Genomic DNA, 16,469 nt, shown 5'->3' with positions numbered 1-16,469 from the left:
TCAAGTTGCTCAAAAGTGGTTCATCTTTGATCCACCATTTTGTCCCCCTTATCTTTTCTTGCCCTTACAAACAAAAGGTGATTTTTGATAGATGTAAAGTCACTTCGATGATCCAAAACAACGAACAAAGAGTTTGTGCAAGTTGTCGTTTCTTCGTACCCTCTAGAGACTTAATGGTGCAAGTTGAATGACATTCACTACCAATAAATACCATTTGGAAAGCATCTATGGTATCACGAGTATACCCATGGAAAATTGATCTGAATCTATGTTCATATTCTTTTCAAAGATTTAAGACTTGGGGGTACTTGGCTGGTTGAGTCAGTAGAGCATGCAACTCTTGATCTTGCGCTTGTGAGGTCAAGTCTCATGTTGGGTGTACAGATTACTTACAAATAACATCTTAAGAAATAAATATATACATATTTAAGATTCTAAGAAAAGATTTAAACAACTTTTGAGATATAAAATCATAATCTACTATTACACATTCCAAACCTGTATTTGAAGGAAATATAGGTGTTGGAATCAGACTGTTGCTCTTGGTCAACTTGTTAGAACCTGGAGTGCAAAAGAGGTCATACTATTCAGGATTGTTAGCACTTAGTTTAATAGTTTACAAAGTGTGATGCTCTCCAGTTTTCTTTTATTTGGTACAAGGTTTTAGTTCATAGTTTCAAGTGTTTTTAGAATTCTGGTGTTCTCTGCTTTGGTGACTGTCACCTATCATCCATCAAATTGGAAAGCTTGAACCCAAGGAAAGATCTTAGCCTCTCCCTCCTTAGTACACCCAATCTTTCCCCCAAGCCTAGTGTTTTTATTTCTTAAGTATCTCTCAAGTCTAGCCACTTCTCATAGTCTCCATCACCAATTCCTTAACTTATATCTTTGCCTGTTTTATGACAAGACTCCAAATTGGTTTCCCAGAATCCACTTTTCTCTTTCTGAAATCCCCACCATACTACGTAGCTAGAGTTGTCATTTAAATATGCAGATGGGGGGGAGGAGGAGCCTGGGTGGCTTTGTCGGTTATGCCTCTGACTTCAGCTTAGGTCACGATCTTCTGGTTCTGTGAGTTTGAGCCCCACATCAGGCTCTCTGCTGTCAGTGCAGAACCTGCTTCAGATCCTCTGTGCCTTCTCGCTCTTTCTCTCTCTCTCTCTCTCAAAAATAAATAAAAAAACATAAAAAAATAAAAATGCAGATAAGGGGTGCCTCGGTGGCTCAGTTGGTTAAGCCTCCAACTTGGGCTCAGTTCATGATCTTATAGTGTGTGACTTCAAGCCCCGCATCTGGCTCTGCACTGTCAGCATGGATCCCCGCTTAGGATTCTCTCTCTCTCTCTGTCCCTCTCTGCCCCTCCCCTGTTCGTGCACGCTCCCTCTCTCAAAAGAAATAAATAAATGTTTTTTTTAAAAAATGAAAAAAATAAAAATGCAGATAATTCACAATTTCATCCAATCATCTCCTTGCTTAATACCCTTCAGGGGCTTCCTGTTTCTCTTAGAATACAACTCAAATCCTTAACAGGGCTACCACACACCACATGTTCTGGTTCCTGCCTGCCTCTCTACCCTCACATCATATTGCTTCCCTTTCGCTGTCTGCACTCAGCACTGTCTTTTTAGATAGTGATACGCAGCATTCTCTTTCCAGCCTCCTTGTATGTGCTGCTCTTCCCCAGCTTCTAAAGTTAGTTGACTTCATGCTTTCTCAATTAAAGTTTTCCTGATCTTCTAGACTCCATCAGGTTCCACCCCACCCCTTTCATAGGACCACACAACTTCCTTGAGGAATATACATGTGAGTTTGTAACATTGTTTTTATTTTTGAGAAAATGTCAGTTATACTGATCGTTCTCATGTCTTCCTGCAGGATGAAAATGAATCTGTTTTTTGCTTATCAAATCAAGCCCTTCCCACTTTCTGTTCTTTGCATCTATAATCCACAAGTTTGTAACAGTGAAGGCAACAATAAAAATGAAATAAAAATAAACATTGAGTAGCTCAAACATCATCCTGCCACAAACTGTCAGAGATAATTAGTATGGCAAATACTTTAATATCTTATATGGCAGAGAAGGTGAGGTGGGGAATATAGGGTGAACGAAGCTTAACTGCTCTCAGAAACTATGAAAGTAGGGCTCCACCCCCTAATTATACTAGCAAATGACTTTCATCCACCTACTTAGGGTGGATACTACCATACCAGCCACACTCCCAACACTGGCTTATGCATAAAACTTTTTATTTAGGGTATTTAAGCCACAATTTATTGCAGAAACATATCTAGAAGTTTCAAATATACAAAGTTTTGTGACACAGTTGCTACAATTGATTTACAACTATTATCCAATTCATGGGAATGGAGTCATAAATACAAAAGTTACGAGTCTTCAAAATCACACAGCAGAATAGCTGTTTCTTTTGCTTTTATTAAGCATCTCTGTTCATTTTATTTTACTTCTGATTGTGAGCTTCATTTTATTTTCAGGCAGCTTTAAAAAATACTGATAAGGAAAGATAAAGTGCCACATCCCATGACTCTTTAACAAAGTCCCATTATTATCTCTCTAGGAATATCTGTCCTTTCACATCTGTGTCAGACTGTGTAGTCCTGGCCACCTGTGATGTTCAGAGAGTGGAAGGTTAAAAGCTTATATTTAGCAACAGGATGTATCTGTGGTTAAGCACTTTAAGTTTAGTGGACAATAAAAAATTAAATATACCTTTCTCAAAAGAAGAGGAAGTTTTATATAGACTGTTATAGTAGCTTTGAATTCATATTATCTCTCATGTTATGGGTCTTAGAATGTAGTTCTGTTTTCTTTTTTTTTTAATTTTCCCTAAAAAAATTTGAAAAATGTCTTTCATTCTTTGTGAATTATGCAGACTAGTATTCCAGGAAGGAGAAAAAAAAAAAAAATGTGCCTATTTCACTTAAAGCAAAGTGTCTTTTTTTTTTTTTTTTTGCATGTATTATTCGATCAATAACTGGTCACCTGCAACACTTCTCACAAATAAATTAGGTGTGTGTGGTCTTTTTTGCAAGTCAACGTTTCGTAGTAACCGTGATGTGCGTGGGCTTGGGCTACCCACGAAGAAGGCCCTGCAAAGACGCTTCTTCTCCTTTTGTGATTTCAGTCAAGAATGCAAATTGCACATCAGACTTTGAGGAATACTTTGCCAAAAGAAAACTGGAGGAACGCGACGGCCACGCAGTCAGCATCGAGGAGTACCTTCAGCGCAGTGACACGGCCATTATTTACCCAGAAGCCCCTGAGGAGCTGTCTCGCCTCGGCACGCCAGAGGCCAATGGGCAGGAAGAAAATGGTGAGGCTGTAATTCATTTTTAGCCACTACGCTGACCTCTGCAGCTGTTACAATTACAAATGCACTACATGCCTGGGTGTTTACCTTAAAATTTGAAGAACAGCTGCAGAGGCATGGAATTTCATGAGCAAAGATTAGAACTGTAATTTTAGGGTATTGTGAAATTTTTTTTGTCAGCAAATTTGTGTCATTTGTACATCCAATAAAGAACAAGAACAATTAGAGCCTATTCCTAAGAGATAAAAATATCGGAATTGATTCCTAGGTTTCTGAGATATTTCACTTTGGAGGAACACACAAAAAAAAAAAAAAAAAAAAAAAAGAAAAAAAAGAAAAGCAAAAGTTTAGCAACAGTGACCCTGCCCTTCTTCTTCTTCTGACACCTGAAAAGCTCTCCCACGCTGTGAATCCCCGAGTCCCATGTGACCAAAGGTTTCACTCCGAACTGTCAGTCGCCTAAGGAGAATTTCCTCCTTCATCAGCTGTTTAAATTTCCCCCCAAAAGCGCCCCGTAATTAATTAACTTCCCAGCGCAGTGTGAGCTGATTCCGACACGTCTGCGCCGGGTGTGCGAGGGGCCCGGTGCGCGCCCAGGCCGAGGGCGGCGATGGCGCTCTGGCCGAGCAGATTGCAGGGATTCCTGTCAGACCATCCCGGGCAGGCAGCCCATTAGCTGCCATTGATTTACTGACCTTTTGGCCTGCTTCTCTCCCTCTCGTCTCTCGGCTACAGACCTGCCACCTGGAACTCCAGATGCTTTTGCCCAACTGCTGACCTGCCCCTACTGCGACCGGGGCTACAAGCGCTTGACGTCACTGAAGGAGCACATCAAGTACCGCCACGAGAAGAATGAAGAGAACTTTTCCTGCCCTCTTTGCAGCTACACGTTTGCCTACCGCACCCAGCTCGAGCGGCATATGGTGACGCACAAGCCAGGGACAGATCAGGTGGGGGGTTGGTTTTAAGTGATTTCTTTCTATAATAACCCCTTAGAGAAACGATATTGCTTTGATTGGCAATCATTATTAATTTTTCATGGCATTTTGAAGATGCAGATCTTTTAATGGTAATAGCTTTAATTGAGGTCTAAATGATTTTTTGATGGTCTCTTCTAATATGATTTAATAGTCTTATGTTCACGATCGAATGAGTGTGTTAATTTCTAATTTAGAAATTTTATTTGCACTTTAACTTGACTTTAGTTTCATTTTTATGTTCCACAAAAAGTGAATGAAATTGTAGCATTTTAATTATACATTATTAAACATCTCAGCAATTTTAATTCCATTTTTCACCTACTTTTACTCGGAAAAAATTTTTTTCATATGGGATCTAAGTCATAGTAAAAGAAGTGTGCATTTCTTTCGTTTGTCACACAACACCTTCAATTACTTAGAGTATTTTTAGAAGCTGCTACTAGTTTATGAAATCTAATGAAGTGTTTAAAAAAATCAAAAGGCAGATTACACACATACATAAAATAGACTGATGAATACCGAAATATTGGACGTGTATTTAAAATAATCCCTTTTGATTCGTTTGTCTGTGGCTAAATGTTAAGATCACTCCGCCTCTGTTGACTTGTTTGTGTTAAAAATAAAAACTCTCTCTTGAACAGGTAAGCACAGCCTCTTAAATCCTTAAAGTGGTGGAATACGATCGATTCGTCCCTTACGTGGGTCCCAACAGGGTCCCCTACATGTCGTGGCAAAACTGCTCTCTCTGTTCTCCTAGGAGAATTGACTGCAGATTGATGTTATGTGTTTCAGTGGCAACAGAAATGGTGTGCCTGAAGTCCCAGTAACTGGCCTTACAGATCTGGAATCCTCCCATATAAGCCTTGCTACCATATCTGTTTTAAAAATTATTAAGCAGGATATTCTATAAAATTCTTACATTGCTTTTTTCTTGTGGGCATTATTTTCTTTGAATAAGGAAAATGAGGATAATCAAACACAATCAAGCAATGGCGATGATACTATATTATGGAATTTTACTATTGTAAAAGAACAGCTCATGAAAATCATTCCATTTATAGCTGATTGGGCTTGTCACCTGAACGTTTTTCAAAGTTCAGTTACAAAAACTATGCTTGCATAGTTACACTTATGTAACAGTTTATCTCCCCTTGCTTATATGCACAAAATCTCTAGGAAAAAAAAAGTGCCTAGATATTTATCTAGCATAACTGCTTTAAATTTCACATGCAGAAGTGTGATTGTGTTGGCGCATTATGAATGGTAGCTTTGGTGTTGAAAAGTCCCCTCATTTGCTCATGGCATTTACAATTAGTAAATTAAAATGATTGTATCATATTAACAGTGGCACAACTAAAGTTTATAGTAGTCCTCTGAGGGCTGTGGGGGGAGACAAAGCAGCTGTTGCTGTTTGTTTATGCAACTCAGCAACATATGAGCGCTGGTCCCTCAATGGCGCTCGGCGGGCTGGGCTCCGCTTGATCTTTGAAGGTTGCTGCTGTTTGAACAAACCTCCCTGTGTCCCATGTAACACCATCTGTCTCACTAGGAATGTGGGAAGATTCAGCACACCCTAGCAGTTGTCATACCGTTTCTGTGCTGTCTTTTTGCAAAAGGCTTTTGTGTCATTGCTGCTTGAAAAAGGCTGACCTCCTACCTTGAGCATCCAGAGTGGATGACTGTATTTTTTTTTTTTTTTTTTTTTTTAGAATTCTAAGTCACAGAGCTTTTTTTCCCTTGTTCAAAAAGGTCAGCTGTGTTTGATTATATCTTTGCTGCTTTTAACTTGTCTTTTCAGCAAACTTTTCTTCTTTTTTGTCCCTACTCCCTAGCATACTACTAAAAAGGAAAATGAAAAGTCGTTGAAGTCTTTCCTACTGGCCTGTGATAAAACTGCTCAAGCAGCTATAACCCAAGATGTTGTCTCTTACATTTGATAATGAATCAAATCTGATATGCAGCACATCAGGAAAAACAGGGTTTACATTTGCTGCTAGCACAGTGAATGGGATATTTAAACATGCTTATCGTGTAATGAAATATTTATAGTCAAGAATTTTTTTGTTTGTGTATGTGTGCTTTTTTTTTTTCTTCTTTAAAATTGATATTGCTTCAGTATGAGATACACTTTTACCCTGATACAGAAAATTTGATAAAATTAGTTCTTTGCATGGGGAGTTTTGGGGGAGGCTGTTTAGAATTTTCAGGATAATATTTATTTATTTCCTTGACAAAACGGTTACATCCCAACAGGGAATCTTCAGATTTTAAAATGTGCCATAAACACAGAGAACCACAAACATCTTTACAATTATACTTTCTCATCTCCAAAGGCTCAAAGAAACATTTCGGAAAAGAGACTACAGAGATAATTCTAAAGCAAGTGTTGGATGCGCATGTGAAAGCCCTTTTTTTTTTTTTTATTTGTTCCAATTTTATTGCCAACATTATCACTTTTATTGCAACTCTGAAAGACTGGGCAAATAAATAAACATGCACTCAAACCTTTTGGCCTGTCTGAAAAATAGAGGCCTTTTAAAAATATTTGTAACAAATTTCCTTTGTTCCCCCTGCACAAAACTGATGTCAGTCTTTCTCCTTTTATAGCACCAAATGCTGACCCAAGGAGCAGGTAATCGCAAGTTCAAATGCACAGAGTGCGGCAAGGCTTTCAAATATAAACACCATCTGAAAGAACACCTGCGAATTCACAGTGGTGAGTAGCAGAGGTGCTGGTGCTCACATTTGCATTTTGTGCCATTAGGAGAGTTTTAAAAGATTGTTTGAAATTTACACAATCCTGTTTGTAGCTTTTTGGAACTATGCTTTTATTTCATAAACTGTGCGGGCCTGCTCTGCCTTCCTGAGACTGATGGTACCACCAATAGCGTGATCTTACAAATCAAAGAGGAATGCTTAGACTTCCTAAAAATTGCAAATGCTTTGGTTTGTTACAAAATCTAGAGGCTCCTTCTCGTCCTTTCAGCCACTCTTCTACAGATTAAGTATTTCTGACCTGAAGAAACTCAGCTGGCAAATTCGGAAGGGTATTCATTTTCGATACCTAACCATGAAAGAAAAAGTTGAAGAATTTTGGATGAGAGCTTTTGTATGATAAATGTTCCTTGATTCCTGGGAGCTGTATATTACAGAACAGCATCCTACCACTGAGATTTCTTCTTTATAACTATTTTGATAGCTCTGCCAAGCATTTTATTACCAAATTGGATGCTATTCAAAGGACTAGTTGGATTGGTAGAATCAATGGAATCTCTACAGAGTTGATTAAAGCCATGGCTACACTTCCCTTTAAATACTGTGACATCTTTATTGTGCTATTGACCACACATTAATCTGACACTCTGTTTAAATAGGAGGCTGCCGATGGCAAGACAAGATTTGGGATCTTGGCTGAAAAAGGCATAGATAGCCCTCACCTTCCACTGCTAACATCTTGAATTATGTTCTCCCAGGGTAGATAAAACCCAGAAACAGTTACGGCCACATAATTCTAAGCTAAGCACCTAGAATGTACCTAGAGGTACCCCATTCTGTTCCTTCCATTTGGTTTCACAGATTTTTGTATTGGCAGACAATCGTCATTGTTACCCAATCAAAGAAGTGTAATGTTAATTTTGATTATCATTTTAGGTGAAAAACCGTACGAGTGCCCAAACTGCAAGAAACGTTTCTCCCATTCTGGTTCCTACAGTTCACACATCAGCAGCAAGAAATGTATTGGTTTAATCTCTGTAAATGGCCGAATGAGAAACAATATCAAGACGGGTTCTTCCCCTAATTCTGTTTCTTCTTCTCCTACTAATTCAGCTATTACCCAGTTACGAAACAAATTGGAGAATGGAAAACCACTTAGTATGTCTGAACAGACAGGCTTACTTAAAATTAAAACAGAACCACTAGACTTCAATGACTATAAAGTTCTCATGGCCACACACGGGTTTAGTGGCACTAGTCCCTTTATGAATGGTGCACTTGGAGCCACCAGCCCTTTGGGAGTCCATCCGTCTGCCCAGAGTCCAATGCAGCACTTAGGTGTAGGGATGGAAACCCCTTTACTCGGATTCCCCGCAATGAATAGTAACTTAAGCGAGGTTCAAAAGGTTCTACAGATTGTGGACAATACGGTTTCCAGGCAAAAAATGGACTGCAAGGCTGAAGAAATTTCGAAGTTGAAAGGTTATCACATGAAGGATCCATGCTCTCAACCTGAGGAACAAGGAGTCACTTCTCCTAATATTCCACCCGTAGGTCTTCCAGTAGTGAGTCATAATGGTGCCACTAAAAGTATTATTGACTATACATTAGAAAAAGTCAATGAAGCCAAAGCTTGCCTCCAGAGCTTGACTACTGACTCAAGGAGACAGATCAGTAATATAAAGAAAGAGAAGCTACGTACTTTAATAGATTTGGTCACTGATGATAAAATGATTGAGAACCACAACATATCCACTCCATTTTCATGCCAGTTCTGTAAAGAAAGTTTTCCTGGCCCCATTCCCTTGCATCAGCATGAACGTTACCTTTGTAAGATGAATGAAGAGATCAAGGCAGTCCTGCAACCTCATGACAACATAGTCCCCAACAAAGCCGGAGTTTTTGTTGATAATAAAGCCCTCCTCTTGTCATCTGTACTTTCTGAGAAAGGAATGACAAGCCCCATCAACCCATATAAGGACCACATGTCTGTACTGAAAGCGTATTATGCTATGAACATGGAGCCCAATTCTGATGAACTGCTGAAAATTTCCATTGCTGTGGGCCTTCCTCAGGAATTTGTGAAGGAATGGTTTGAGCAACGAAAAGTCTACCAGTATTCGAATTCCAGGTCACCATCACTGGAAAGGAACTCCAAGCCGCTAGCTCCCAACAGTAACCCTCCCACAAAAGACTCTTTATTACCCAGGTCTCCCGTAAAGCCTATGGACTCCATAACATCGCCATCCATAGCAGAACTCCACAACAGTGTGACGAATTGTGATCCTCCTCTCAGGCTAACCAAACCTTCCCATTTCACCAATATTAAACCAGTTGAAAAATTGGACCACTCAAGGAGTAATACTCCCTCTCCCTTAAATCTTTCCTCCACATCTTCTAAAAACTCCCACAGTAGTTCTTACACTCCAAACAGCTTCTCTTCTGAGGAGCTGCAGGCTGAGCCTTTGGACTTGTCATTACCAAAACAGATGAAAGAACCCAAAAGTATTATAGCCACGAAGAACAAAACGAAAGCTAACAGCATAAATTTAGACCATAACAGTGTTTCTTCATCATCTGAAAACTCAGATGAGCCTCTAAACTTGACTTTTATCAAGAAGGAGTTTTCAAACTCAAATAATCTGGACAACAAAAGCACTAACCCAGTGTTCGGCATGAACCCCTTTAGTGCCAAAACTTTATACACAGCTCTTCCTCCACAAAGCGCATTTCCCCCTGCCACTTTCATGCCACCAGTGCAGACCAGCATCCCTGGGCTACGACCATACCCAGGACTGGATCAGATGAGCTTCCTACCACATATGGCCTATACCTACCCAACTGGGGCGGCTACTTTTGCTGACATGCAGCAAAGGAGAAAGTACCAGCGGAAACAAGGATTTCAGGTAATGAGACCTATCCTTTTGCTCCGAACAGAGGAAATGAAAACTATATTATACCGTGTACGCGCACGTAGGGGGAAAAAAATCTTAGTGAGAAAACCAAGTGCCGTGTTTTCAGCAGACATGGCAGTTTGTTTTCACTTGAACCTCAAACTGAGTGGGCTAGCCAAATAAGTGGAGAATCAGTGGAACACTGCTCTGTGGAAGCACATGTGCCCTAAAAAAGAGGAAGACTTTAATACCTGTTTTGGAGGTTTATTTAGATTGATCTGTATGTTTTTAGAATCACACATCGATAGCAATATTGGACAGGGCTTACGTAGACGCTAAGTTACCATTTACAACAGTCACATACTTGTATAGATGTTCACAATTTGCAATCATTACATGTACAAATTTGACATGTACTTGGTCTTATAGAAAATCGTGTATTTTGAAGAGTATTTTGGAAAATATTTTGTGCATGCCACTTGACTTCTTACGTAGTTTTCGAACCAGTAAGTAATTTATGGTTTTCGAATACAAAAGCAGGTATGTTTTAACAACACGGATTATAATCCCTATTTGGAAAATAGGAGCACAAGGAGCAGTGTACCTTTGTAACAGCTGTTCCAGGATTCCAATTTCCAGTGCATCTGCCCTCTCTGTAAATGTATTTAAGCCTATTTAATCTCCTCTAATATTAATTAGTGCAAACGTAGTCTAAGAAAACTGAACTGTGAGCTAGCAAATGGAAATGTATGTTATCATGCAAGTTTGCACTCCTTTGGATCAAGACAAAATAAATATCAAGAAATTTAATAATTTACTGATCCACATTCATTATTGCTCAATGCTGAAGGCTGTTTTAACATAGATAGAACATTGATAAAAAGTGTTATTAATATTCCCTATTTCAAATTAGAAAATTAAATATAAAAATATAGCTTGAGGCCTTTAGTTGGTAGACATACATTTAAATAGATTGCATAATAATAACATTTTGTACCTAAATATAAAATTCAATTAAAATGGGGTTTCTACAGCTACAGATCATTTCTAAAGTTAACCACGCTGGAAAACACACAAATTCTGATGTGTAATGTTCACTCATGGATATTTCCCAATATAAAGAAAACTAAGGATTTTAGAAAATGTTATGTTTTTCTCACCTTCAGAGTTGACTGTGTTCTACCCTTGAAAAACAATGAGCTGTACCATGTAGGGCAGAGAGGGTTTATATTTTTGTGGAAATGTGAGACCTCATCCATTATTCGTGGAAAGTAATAGGTTTAAAACAAACAAACAAACAAACAAACGAGATCGATTAATAGCCAGCACTTTTGAGGTTCTCCAAATGTCAGCCTACGTGAAGTTGTTTGGTATAAACACAAAGAGAAGAGACTGTGTTGAACTATGTGATTATATCACAGGGAGAATTGCTTGATGGAGCACAAGACTACATGTCAGGCCTAGATGACATGACAGACTCCGACTCCTGTCTGTCTCGAAAGAAGATCAAGAAGACAGAGAGTGGCATGTATGCATGTGACTTATGTGACAAGACATTCCAGAAAAGCAGTTCCCTTCTGCGACATAAATACGAACACACAGGTATGAGTGACTTTGACTAGCTAGTTAGAGCTTCCCGGCCTGCTGTACATTTCATAATATTTAATGAGTACACTTGTGCAACATAAGATGGAACATATGCTGATACCTTCAACAAGGAAGAAATAATGCTTTTGCCTAGCTCAGTAGGACTTTTTTGTTGCCTGTTTATTGGATCATTCGTGTGTTTATGCGTGTGCTTGTCTTCAGATCTTTCAAGTTAATCTGGAAGCCAAATTCACAAATCCCGTCAAAGGTATATTTAAGTGGCCAGGGCAATGAAATGGCATGACACGGCCCCGCTACTGAAAATGTGTTCAAATTCCTCAGTTGTAGTGACTCTGTTTATGCGAAAATTTAATGAAAAATTCAGCCAGTCATATATTAGTTTGATCACCCAAACTTCAAGTAAGCTACGACTTGGAGGTGGTTCTGTTTGGTTTTATAAATTGGCCATTTTTTGAATAAAGCAGAAGTGTTAGGACTGGGAGAGAGAAAGGTATAAGTCAAGTAATCTGCCAGACGAGCTACTGCAGCTACTTCTATTTGAAAGATGACAATAAAACTTTCTAAATTTAATTAGGTTATTTCCAATGCATGCATTACCGATTAGGAACAATCATACAGAGTTGACAAGATCGCAGCCTTGTTCTTCCCTCTGAGTGAGTAGAGAGATAGTGGGTTAATCTTTCAAGCCAAGGGAGAAGTACCATAATGTGGAGCAGCATTGGTTCCCACAATCCCACATCTGCTCCGCAGCCCCGTGGTGGAGCTACACCTGTGCTCGCTCCCTCCCTCCTTCTCCTTCCACCTTTGACCACAAAGCAACCCAGCCCCATCCCTGTCCCTAGTCCCCAACCTGTTTCCAACTTTTCTCCTTGGGATATTTGGCATGCTGTACTGGCCCGAGATGGGAAAAGGAAAGAGTGTAGGTCTTCAAGCGAAATACTGGCAGGGGGAAATGATATGAAAACTCTCATTTTAAACGAAAAAGTCTAGTATCACACATTTTAACATAGGGCAAAAAAATATTAGCCTACCAATGCTTTTGGGGGGAAGTGATGAAGACAAAAAAGAAAAAGATAAGAGAAGGTAATGTGAACACTTTCTGCTGTATTCTGATGAAGTACACTGTGCCCTTTTTAGTATTTGAAAATATCCCTGGGGAGCACTCGTCCTCATCATCTGCCCTTGTCCCTCACTGGGCATGTGCAGGAGGCAGCACAGTGACCAGGACCTGCCCGAGTGGGGGGAGGTTGGGTGAATAGTAGGTGTTCAGGGTATTTATGAAGAGAACAAGGTTGGTAAATAGCAGTACCCTTACTGCAGCCACACCAATTCTCTCTTTCTTCAACTGTCTGGTATTAGTTAATATTGTTTTAAAAGCTCAACTAATGATACTCCAAAGACAACCTAGTTTGAAAAGCAAATCCCGATAGTTTCTGCACTTGTGTGATATAATTCAATGTTTGAAACGTCAGAATTTTCCTGTATTTGTCTTTTATCCTAGATATCATAGATGTTTTCTTTACTACCAAGTCCTATTTAAATATTTATGAAGATATTTTCATATCTAAATTTACTTTAATATTGTAATCAACCTCAAATATATTTTGTATTTCATTATTCAGCTACAATAGGCACATCACTGAAGGCATCTTTCCCTCTCTGATTGATTTTATTATATGACCATATGCAAACTCTATCATTTACTACATGGTGAGTCTAAAACTTTTATTTTAGTGAGGGCTATCATACATATTGACATCCAGTCAATATCTTTATTTCTTACAAATGAGACAGTCCATAAACTTCATAGGCATATAGATAGTTGAGAGACCCAAAAGTTGACAAACATAAATATGCATCATCAATTTGCAAAATATGCTGTATTTTAAAAAATAAAAATAAAATGTTCTGGTTCCTTAAGATGTAAGAAGATCTGCTGTCTGGAAGCAATGTATAGCAACAAGATGCTAATCATCCAATGGGTTCTTTAAACATGTGATTAGTTCTTCTCCCGTTGGCTTCCTAGCTTGTCAAGTTTCCAGTGTGTTAACTTTTTGGTCTCTTGACCAAACATCTCATGACATTACTACTGTCAGTGTATTAGGTTCCATCAATGTGAAGTTCTCCATGACTTTTCTAGCACTATGATGTACGTAAAAATTTAGTCCATATCCCTTCCCTAATTGGGCCCAGAAGCCTTTTGTTTGTTTATGTTAAGCACTAGTAATGCTTTGGGAATGTACTAATGTGAAAATTGCAAGTGAAAACAGTCTTTGGGTTGACTGAATCTAAGGTTTGGGAAATGAAGTTGAATCATCATTTGGTTATGTGCTAACTACAAATGTGTCATTGATAATGTGTGTTTGTTGCATCTCTACAATTTAACATATAGGATGGCTTAAATTAAGAAGGAAATTACGAGCTACCTATTCTTGAGACCTTGTGCTCTTTTATCTTGACCTGTTTAATTTATTTCCTAGGCAGACACCAAAGACATAATGCTTAATTTCCTTTACCCATGGCGTATTGCTTGCTTGCTTTTCCTGGGGCCTAGGCCTGGGATCGGGACTGGGAGACAGAAAGGGAATACTCTCCAAATGTTGACTTCAACGGGATTAATTGTCACAGGCCAGGACTGTGAAACACAAAATCTGAAACTCCTGTTAGACCCTGTCAAGAACTCCTTTGTATTCCACTGCAATTTAAATCTGACATGTCTTGAGCAATTTCTCTATTGAGACATTGTGGTAGGTACTCTTAACCCTACCTTATTCAGAAAAGTAATAGAAATATTTCTACTTTTGAGTAGATAAAGTCAAAGTTTTAAATAAATTACCAATTTTGTTTCTCAGTTATGTGATAATATTTTTCATACCACAAACCTTCCATTTATTAACTTCAGTTATCATTCTAGCTGTCAGGTGAATCATGAACCTTGAGATTAGAGAAACAAAATTACCCTAAAAAAGTTTTGATTCACTCAGTGTCAAGTTGGATGTTTTTCTGAATCTTGCCCATATAGAAATTTAATTCCAGAACATCTTGATTTGAATCAGGTAAACCAGTCAAACAGATTTAAAAAAGATGAACATCCAAGTCAGGTCTCATTTAAATTGAATGTATTAAATACTTACTAGTGACACTTCTGGAGATTAGTAGACTATTTCATCAAGATACAGGTCAGTCCCCCTACACTTACGCCCAAATTCTGTCCTTTGCCTGGCATAATAGCTGTACATTTCATTCTCTCAGGTTGTCAGTTCATAATGTAGAATTAATATATTTAAGCATATTGTTTATTATTGATTGAATTCCTTGAAAATCGATTGTCTGCAATCATAGAATACCTATATAATAGACTGCAGTTTAATGGGCATCCCCCAAGCATTTCCACCAGGTCTTGAAAGTTGTCCTGGAGAGTGTGTTCTCTCTCAGGGCATTGCTCTGTATTTTGTTTCTTTGGAAAAGAGAGAGCCATACCAACTGTGGCAACTGTGATGTTCACTCACAATTATTCACAGCCGATCTGTGAAGTCACCTAACTGTCCCACTTTTCTCTGCTCCTGAGCTGATGAGACATCCAAAGGAGGCTGTAGGACAGCTCCACTCAGGCAAGCCCTAGCAACTAAAGCACCAAGAAATTTTCCATCTACCACCTGTCTTCTTTCCTTCAGATTTACTTCTTCCATGTACTCTTCTTATCTTGCTTATAACTTGAGAATTATTGAGCATGTATGGATAAAAATGAATAAAATTATCTAACATTAATTGAGTGCTTACTACGTGCAATCCTCGTTCTAACCACTTTACCTATGTTGTCTCCCTTACTCCTTATGCCTGGATCACAAGTTGGGTCCCCAAAGGATCCTCAGGTCCTTTTACTTAAAGGGACCCTGATCTTCAGAGAGGTTAACAGAGAGGTTACCTGTGTTGCACAGTTAGTACGAAAAGATGGATCTGAACCCAGGCAGTCAGACTCCAGAACCCATCTCCCGTATTTAACACTGCACCATCCTGCCCTGTGAATGAATCGCTACCATCAGCAACGTCTTACCCGTGCTCCTCCTGGCATCCTTTTCTTTAAGGTCCAAGTACACACAAGAGAAACCAGATTCATACACAGTGACTTGAAGTCTTCTGGCAGGCCAAACCTCTGTCTTTTTCCCAAATACACTTCTGCTTCCTATTAAATTACCTTCCCGCCATGGGGGTCTTGTCAAATGGAAAAGCACGCCACCTTTCCAAATTCTTGGCGCTCCACTGGAATTGTCTTCTCTGTTGTCCAGTTTACCTCATTCAAAACGTCTTTTCCAAAAGTTAAAAAGTGGTTCTTTTGTGGTCTGAGTTATGCTTTTTTTTTTTTTCTTCAGGCCATTAGCTGCCTTGAAGTAGATTACTAAAATCTTCCTTATTTCCAATACAATGAGTAATCACCAACAAATATTTTTCAATTTCTTCTCTTGCAGGTAAATAACTTCTTCCTACTCTAGTACTGCGCCTTACCACATCTGTCATCACTAAATTTATATTGGACGTTCCAGTAAGATAAAGACCATTAATGAAATAACATATAGCAGCCTACAGCATTTTCTAAATAGTAGCATGCCCCAGAGGCATTCAATAACATTATTAAAGATATTTGATTACTAATTGAGATTGTATATCACCATAGAACTGAATACCTGAAGTGTGTAGAATGGGTTCCTAATCTTATAACATGACACTTAGCAAATGAAAATGGGGTTGAGTCGTCTATTGCTGGTTTTTAATTTAATTTGCCGAAATGCAGGTTCGTATGAGGAAATATAATCACATAGCTTCGTGTGTTATGATAACACCTAGTGCTCTACACGACACATTTCTGACTTTAACTCTGGAGCATCGGTCTGATAAAAAAATTTTTTTTTTGTCCATTCTATTTTGGAAATAAACTTTTAAGTATG

General features: G+C 38.7%; 1 protein-coding gene across 5 annotated transcripts in view; it reads left to right on the top strand.

Moving 5' to 3' along the window:
• The window catches only part of ZEB2 (zinc finger E-box binding homeobox 2), a 134,406-nt gene that overhangs the window by 111,515 nt on the left and 6,422 nt on the right, over positions 1 to 16,469 (top strand). For 4 of the 5 annotated variants that reach the window (XM_086718515.1, XM_086718516.1, XM_086718517.1 and 1 more), the window contains exons 5-9: positions 3,144 to 3,332; positions 4,065 to 4,279; positions 6,917 to 7,025; positions 7,961 to 9,930; positions 11,340 to 11,520. In XM_086718515.1, coding sequence (XP_086574641.1) covers positions 3,144 to 3,332; positions 4,065 to 4,279; positions 6,917 to 7,025; positions 7,961 to 9,930; positions 11,340 to 11,520 — 2,664 coding nt within the window. The remainder of the gene's footprint in view (positions 1 to 3,143; positions 3,333 to 4,064; positions 4,280 to 6,916; positions 7,026 to 7,960; positions 9,931 to 11,339; positions 11,521 to 16,469) is intronic. The other variant, XM_086718518.1, reaches the window with a different exon arrangement.

Source organism: Puma concolor, chromosome C1 (genome assembly GCF_028749965.1).
Source record: "Puma concolor isolate L17-30 chromosome C1, mPumCon1.1.hap2, whole genome shotgun sequence".
Lineage (NCBI taxonomy): Eukaryota > Metazoa > Chordata > Mammalia > Carnivora > Felidae > Puma > Puma concolor.
The sequence above is the reverse complement of the archived record's forward strand: the minus strand, read 5'-3'. Positions and strand labels throughout refer to the sequence as shown.